The following is a 7,011-nucleotide window of genomic DNA, read 5'->3' as shown; positions in this document are numbered from 1 at the left end:
AGGCATAGGTCTTTCACATCCACCATCCATCCTCCCCAGTATTTGCATCTGTATCCTAATGGTTCACGGCCTGTTCATGTTCTTCAAGGCATCCTCCCCTCCATTTATAATTTCAACCATTTTTGCTTTATTATTAGTCATAGAAAAATCACTATGCGTGGATCCATACTTCGAGACCTGCAGCCTGAGCAGAACCTGCGGTGGTTTAAAGATAAGCTTCCCATTTTATATTGAAGGCCTGCAAGACCCTCTCTGTGGCTACCTTGGGTACAACGTTTCCTGCCTCCATAACACTACAATTCTCACCATATCCGATAACCCTTACATCATCCACCAAATTTTCTACCAAAACCAGACTCTTCGAGTCTCAAACGCCTTAGGGAATGGCTGCCTTCCTTTGGGTCGCGACCTACTCCTTCCCAATGAAGAATTTGAGCTCGCTCATCCTGATGGCACCGGCGTCATCTTCTTTCTATCCAATTGTTCAGCTCCATTGCCTGATAATCTAGTACGCTACAAGATCAATTGTTCTGGCGATGATGGAGCAAGTCCGGTTCTGGCAATGTCTAAGGGAGATTCAAACTGGGTTCTGGCGTCCGAGAAGTGCGGAAGAGAGGTAAAAGCGCCTTTTGAAGAGAAGGCAGATGATGGGAGTGATGAAATTGGGGAGGAATTGGTGAGAAGAGGGTTCATGCTGAAATGGAGAGCAAGCGACTGTAGCGTGTGCGAGGAGAGTGGTGGCAAGTGTGGATTCAATATCACTGACTACCATTTCAAGTGTTTCTGCCGCGATCGTGCTCATGCTAAGCGCTGTGTTTCTAGTAAGTTTCAGAAAATTCCAATATAATCTCCACTTTTTCTTTTTCTAGTTTCTCTCCTCTCATCATGCTTTGTCCGCTTTCTGCATATACAAATCCTGCTGCTAGTTATGTCCCGTACCCACCACTGAATTCCTCTCTTCCAACGGTAGAGCCTCTGTCTATTCTATTATCTTATTGAGGGATTTGAGAAAGTGATGATCTGTTTGATGCACAAATCCATGTTAGGTTCAGATGAGTAGGTCTGGATTGTCTCGTTGCATGTATCTTGTTAATATTTATGAAAATTCTAATTTTGCCGCATTTCAATCATTTAGGTGATACTTGGTTTTCAGAAAATAGTAAAAAAAACAATGATGTTAAACAAAATATTTAAATCTATTTTTTATTTCCTTTTATTTTTTCATTCATAGTAAGTTCTTTCTCTATTTTTTTCTCTCACATTTCATTTTAAATTTTTCAAAAGTCAAACATAGTTTGTTTCAACTAACATTTTTGCTTTATATGACTTCTCTTGCAGGGAATGACAAGGGCATGAAGTTAAGAGTTGGTCTAGGTAATCTTTCACAAAATTTATTAAGAATAAAGATATTCATTCTGATTGCATTTGGATGCCTTAATGACCTCAAATTAGTATTATTAAAAGCAAAAAAAAACCTAATAGTCTCCTTCCTATAGTTTCATTACTTTGAATTCTTTAAAAATAGTCATTTTTATTCATCCAAATCTACATTTTTATGACCAATGAATTAATACTGTGAAATTGGATTATTTAAATTAGCTCAAGTATTAGATAATTTGCCACATTAAAGAAAAAATAGAACTTTGAACACTTTGTCCTTTTCTCTGGAAATGTAACCCTCATTGTTTTTTAAAATATTTATATTTTCATGAAACTTAATAGTGTTTAATTAAAAATTGATTAGCTTAAGGCTAAACATGTTTATGAGCTTAGAGCAAAATTTTGGAGGGTACCAAACTAGTGATGGCTTTTTCCATTAGAGAAGACAAATATTTCTTGAAAAAGAAGTCTGTTTCGAGTTCATAGTTTTGTAAACCAACTGATCGATTTATGCCTCTACTTGAGCAAAATTCAGTCTCTGTGTCCCTTAACTTCACTCCAAACCTAAAGCAGTCTTTGCTTGTAATACTATCATCATTGAGAGGGATATTGTGTTTGGACAATATGTCTCATGGCACCTTGCAAACATTTGCATTCATGTTACTATAAATAACAATGTTTTTCCATAAAAATAATCTAAACTTTATGCAAAATTAAAAGTTTGTTTAGTAATGATTTTAGAAAGCATTTCCAACCTTTTTAGACTTGAAACAACTCTTTTGATAAAAAATTTGACGTATTAGAAATGTTATAAACGCTTCCTATAATCACTATCAAACGGATTCTAAATATGGTGATTATTCCTCCATTATGTGACCTTAAATTTCTTCCTCGAATTACAGCTGTTGGCATCGGGGTTCTGTTAGCAGTAGTTTTCTTCTTCTGCTTTTGGAGGAATTGCAAATCAATCAAACGAACAAAGAACCATCCAAATATTGAGGCCTTCTTAAGAAACCATGGATCCCTAGCTCTGAAAAGATATCGTCATTCCGATGTTAAAAAGATGACCAACTCATTCAAAGATAAAATCGGTGAAGGAGGATATGGTGATGTTTACAAAGGAAAGCTGCTTGATGGCCAAATGGTAGCAGTGAAGGTCTTGAATGAAACTAAAGGTAATGGAGAAGAATTTATCAATGAGGTTGCAAGCATCAGCAGGACTTCCCACATTAATATTGTCAGTCTCCGGGGCTTTTGCTTTGAGGGTCCAAAAAGAGCTTTGATTTATGAGTTTATGCCAAATGGATCTCTTGAGAAGTACATATGTAATGGAAACCATTCAGAGACAAATTGCCAATTGGGATGGGAAACATTGTATAAAATTGCAGTTGGCATAGCCCGAGGATTAGAGTACTTGCACCGTGGTTGTAATACACGAATTCTGCATTTTGACATAAAGCCTCATAACATTCTTCTCAGCGAAGATTTTTGCCCAAAGATCTCTGATTTTGGCCTTGCTAAACTTTGTACCAGGAAAGATAGTATCATATCCATGTTAGGCACAAGAGGGACTCCAGGATATATCGCTCCCGAGGTATTTTCTAGAGCTTTTGGTGGGGTCTCTCACAAGTCCGATGTTTACAGTTATGGAATGATGGTCTTAGATATGGTTGGAGGGAGAAAAGATGTTGATGGTGGAAGTAGTCACACTAGTGAAATATATTTTCCAGATTCCATATACAAGTGCATTGAAGAAGACGAAGATCTCGGACTGCCGGAGATTATGAATGGCGAGAGGGAGTGTACAAGGAAAATGATAATAGTGAGCTTGTGGTGCATACAAACAAGACCCTCAGATCGGCCACCAATGTGTCAAGTGCTGGACATGTTGGGAGGGAGCCTCCAATCGTTGCAAATCCCACCGAAGCCTTACTTGTTTTCTCCTCCAAGATCACTGCAAGATTCATCAACAACAACAGTATCATGAATATCCCCCTTCCCCTCCACACCCCCTCCCTCCCGTTTTTTTTTGTTTTTGTTTTTGTTTTTTTATTACTGGTTTTTTATATTTAGACTTCTCCTAATTGTAAAGAGAGCAAGAAAAAAATTGATGAGTAAGGGATAATTGATGCTCTTCAATTCTTGTTGATGAATAATGTGTTAAATCCTGGGTTCATGTAGATGAATTAGTAATGATGTGGGAGTAGAGTGGATCCCCTGTTATCTACTTATTTGACTGGGCGGACCCTTTCAAGAAATCAAAACTAATTCATCTCGACCAATTCTCAAAGAAATATTTGCAGTAAACAAGTCAGAATTATCGTTCAAAGTTCTCTGCCTGCGCACGGAAACTAAGAGACAGCAGAAAAGAAAATTTTCTGTTATTTTGCTACTCACTTAACTCTGGTGGTTGGACTCACTTTATTGACGGGAAATTTATCTTCTAAGTCCTCACAAACAACAAATAATTAATCCAAGAATTAATCGTTTCCACAGACTGTTGAGAGATCAAGCATAGCTCTAGGACTCCGAAGGTATAGACTTCATAATCCAATTGGTATACCCTCTGTTTGGTTCCTGAGAATATGAGTATAATTCTAAATGCAGTTTTCAGGGGAGAGAGATCATGTATTGCTTAATTGATCTTGGTAAAGTTCATAAAACCAGAGGACTTCAATTCCTCCTGTTGCTCATAAGGCATCATTTGACATCTTTCCTTTGTTGAAACTACTACATTCAAGGCCCCATGTGTTGAATCCTTTTTGTTAGATTCTGACCACAATATTGCCTTTTTCTACTTTCTCAGCTCCTTGAAGCTACCAGTGATTGAAAATTTAAAAGAAAATGTCCCCAAAGATAAGACTATTTGATGTATTAATGCATATGCATTACATATCCACGAAGGGGTGATTTGAACTTCTGTTTGAATTTTCTGGCCATTTGATTGTTTGGGAACTCAGTCTTTTAAGATTCTGAATTTTAGTAAGTTCTTATAGACTCACAGTCACGTTTCCAAAATTTTTAGTGGGTTGGTGTGCATTCATTAGTTGCCCATCTGAGAAGTATTAATAATGAAATTCAGGATTAATATTGGTTGAAATTCCAGTTTGAACAAGTTTGTGTTGCATCAAGCTGAAATTTTTGAACAACCATACAGTTCTTCTAGAGAAGCCAATGTGTATCAAGATAACATTTCAACGGAGATACAATAAAAATTTCACAAGCAGGAGGGGAAGATGGGCAATAGAAGTTTGAAAAACAGAAGGACGGGCAAGTTCCTCAGTTTGGCTTGGTTGGGTTGGAAACAGGATGAGAGAGAGTTCCAAACATCCAATCCATCCATATTGTGTAAAGACCATAGTTATGGCGGTTTGACATATGATGTATTACATGATAACCCCCTCCCATTAGCGGCCACATCTTCTCATCAATGCAGTCATGAATATTTGCAGACCATATGGCCCCCAAGAATACAACAGTGAGGTGAGTTGTGAAATGGGTTGGCACCAGGAAGATTGCTATCTCATGGGGCCCTCCCTGAGCTATACCGTCCAAAGGATGAAGAGCCAAGCCTGACACCAAAGGATGTATTCATCAGAATATATAGAAAAATATATCTCCACTTTGGTGTTCCATATTTTGACACAAGGACAAGGAATCTTTGATTTAAAAATTTTGATTCCATGTATTAGGTCTATCACAGAAGTAAATACCAGTATTTTCTTTAACCCATGCCGAGTGGACAGGCTGAGATCGATTTTCCCTATGCCGAGGGGTCAGGAAAGCTAAAATGCAATGTAACTAGGAAGACCTCCAACAGGCAAAAGTAGCCAGGAGTATCTTGTTACGTATATTGTCAAAGTTGACAGAAGAATCAAGTAACCACCATTGGCCTGCTCATCCATAGTCCGAAGCAGTAGAATTTGCTTGGCTTAAACTTATTATTATTAAAAGACACCCAGAAGTAGTAGGAAGAAATTTACCGGCAAAAGGAGAAATTTTGTGCTGCTTGTTGTAGCTGTGATGCTGTGCATGAAGATACTTGTACAGGGGTTTGATGTCATGCAACTTTCTGTGAGCCCAATATGTTAGGAACTCCACAACAGCAATATACGCCATGATGTACACCAAGTAGGCAAACCAGCCAACTTCACTTATTCTTGAAAAGCACTTTGTCCACCCTCTTTCAACTGCATACTCTGAAAATGTTGGGAGAGCAGCGAACCAGGGCAGGCTCCTCATGGTAACTTTAATGTGCAAAACCATGGTCTTCATTGAGGGTATGGCATCTGCTACATAAAAAAAGCTCAAGAAAACATGTCATTACTCCATTGGAATAATTGTTCATTTAAACAAAAATTTCATAGGCTTTGAGCCATTTTTAAATCTTGGAAATCTTTGTTATGGATTATGCGGTAATCAAACTCATTGTCCTCTATATACTCTGGTATTGGAATTCACTTCTAAAAATGGTCTGTCGGTAAAACCAAATTTGAAGTAGCAAAGCTACAGATAACGACATTCCATGGTTTCTCCACCATAGCCTCTCCTGTTCACACTTCCACTATCATGAACGCAGCAACACTGCCTTCCATCACCTTCATAGCTGTGCTACCACTATTCTCCTTCAACTGAGCTAAAATCATGGTTGGCCTAACTCTCAAGCAAGTATCATTATCAGTCATTAAAAAAAAAAAAAAGGAAAAACATAGAACACATACCTCCACGAATATAAACATCCCGTTTGAGGTGGTAAATGTAGAAACACCACAAAAATCCAGTAATGGAGTAAATTAAGACTCCTGCAACATAGTTTCTCAACCATGTCCTGCAAACATGAGGTAGAGATCTCCATATGTTTTCAGGCAACAGACTTCCCAGCATAATTTGGTTATAGAAATCGGTTTCATTCTTGAAAAGCTGCAAGTATTCTTCCATTTGTTGAGGATAACCGGACACAGATTTGGTGAAGAAGAGAAAATGTGAAAGCAGAGGGGTGAATGATTAAGAGTGAACAAAGCGATGGACGCTCTATGATACGTGGCATCTAATTCCTTCCAAAACTCGTACAAATCCAAATACTGAAAACCCCTTTTTCAGTGATTGAGTAATTTTCAAAGGACACTTTTCCTGTTTCAATTCAAAGTAAACTATTCATAATTTTGTCTTCAACCTTAAAGCATATCGTTGTTTGAGATTGCAAATGGAAGATTTTTGAAAACAACAATAATATTTTTAAAAACTTATATTAATTATGTCTTTCTAGACTTTAATTTAGATACAACTTGTACATTTTCACCGTGCCTATCCCATGTTTTTTTCCCTAAATGTTGTTAATTATTGAGATGTATCCATCAAATGAGCCACCTGGATACCTTTTTTGAAATTTTCAAATGATCAAGGCCGATACTAGATGTCGGTGATTGATGACTTTGTCCTTTGGTGCTTGATTTCACTTCCTTCCCAATAACTTTTATTTTGACAATACACGTGTCAAAATAAACTTATTGCCTCTTGTGTTGAGTATAATTTTTATTTTCTAGATTTTACTTTTAAACTTACAAAATAGTGGTAATTACCTTCCATATGAGTTATTATAATTTTATACTTTTTACAAACAAAAAATCAAGG

At 37.2% G+C, this 7,011-nt stretch overlaps 2 protein-coding genes across 4 annotated transcripts; one reads left to right on the top strand and one right to left on the bottom strand.

Moving 5' to 3' along the window:
* LOC117917476 (LEAF RUST 10 DISEASE-RESISTANCE LOCUS RECEPTOR-LIKE PROTEIN KINASE-like 2.1) lies at positions 1-3,529 on the top strand. Its single transcript, XM_034833775.1, has 3 exons — positions 1-821; positions 1,339-1,374; positions 2,283-3,529. The coding sequence occupies exons 1-3, from the start codon at positions 59-61 to the stop codon at positions 3,365-3,367; spliced, it is 1,884 nt and encodes a 627-aa protein (XP_034689666.1). The 5' UTR covers positions 1-58; the 3' UTR covers positions 3,368-3,529.
* A 973-nt stretch (positions 3,530-4,502) lies between these two features.
* Positions 4,503-6,385, bottom strand: LOC117917539 (delta(7)-sterol-C5(6)-desaturase-like). 3 transcript variants are annotated; one of them, XM_034833854.1, is made up of 3 exons: positions 6,102-6,385; positions 5,364-5,672; positions 4,503-4,952 (listed from the first exon to the last, which is right to left on the bottom strand). In XM_034833854.1, the coding sequence occupies exons 1-3, from the start codon at positions 6,316-6,318 to the stop codon at positions 4,660-4,662; spliced, it is 819 nt and encodes a 272-aa protein (XP_034689745.1). In that variant the 5' UTR covers positions 6,319-6,385; the 3' UTR covers positions 4,503-4,659. The 3 variants fall into 3 exon arrangements, with proteins under 3 accessions (XP_034689745.1, XP_034689753.1, XP_034689760.1); XM_034833862.1 differs by having other exon boundaries at positions 5,364-5,669; positions 6,102-6,384; XM_034833869.1 differs by having other exon boundaries at positions 5,364-6,016; positions 6,102-6,182.
* Positions 6,386-7,011: the final 626 nt, after the last annotated feature.

Source organism: Vitis riparia, chromosome 1 (assembly GCF_004353265.1).
Source record: "Vitis riparia cultivar Riparia Gloire de Montpellier isolate 1030 chromosome 1, EGFV_Vit.rip_1.0, whole genome shotgun sequence".
In the NCBI taxonomy this organism is placed as follows: Eukaryota; Viridiplantae; Streptophyta; class Magnoliopsida; order Vitales; family Vitaceae; genus Vitis; species Vitis riparia.
Note: the sequence above shows the minus strand (reverse complement) of the source record. Positions and strands in the feature narration are given on the sequence as shown.

Bases quoted from the DNA above. Each gene is read 5' to 3' on its own strand.
- LOC117917539 (XM_034833854.1), bottom strand. From the start codon at position 6,318: ATGGAAGAATACTTGCAGCTTTTCAAGAATGAAACCGATTTCTATAAC. The intron at 5,673-6,101 runs GTATGTGTTCTA...TTTTTTATGTAG, and splicing joins GGATGTTTATATTCGTGGAG to CAGATGCCATACCCTCAATG. The intron at 4,953-5,363 runs GTAAATTTCTTC...CTTTGGTGTCAG, and splicing joins CAAAATTTCTCCTTTTGCCG to GCTTGGCTCTTCATCCTTTG.
- LOC117917476 (XM_034833775.1), top strand. From the start codon at position 59: ATGGTTCACGGCCTGTTCATGTTCTTCAAGGCATCCTCCCCTCCATTT. The intron at 822-1,338 runs GTAAGTTTCAGA...CTTCTCTTGCAG, and splicing joins TGCTAAGCGCTGTGTTTCTA to GGAATGACAAGGGCATGAAG. The intron at 1,375-2,282 runs GTAATCTTTCAC...CTCGAATTACAG, and splicing joins GAAGTTAAGAGTTGGTCTAG to CTGTTGGCATCGGGGTTCTG.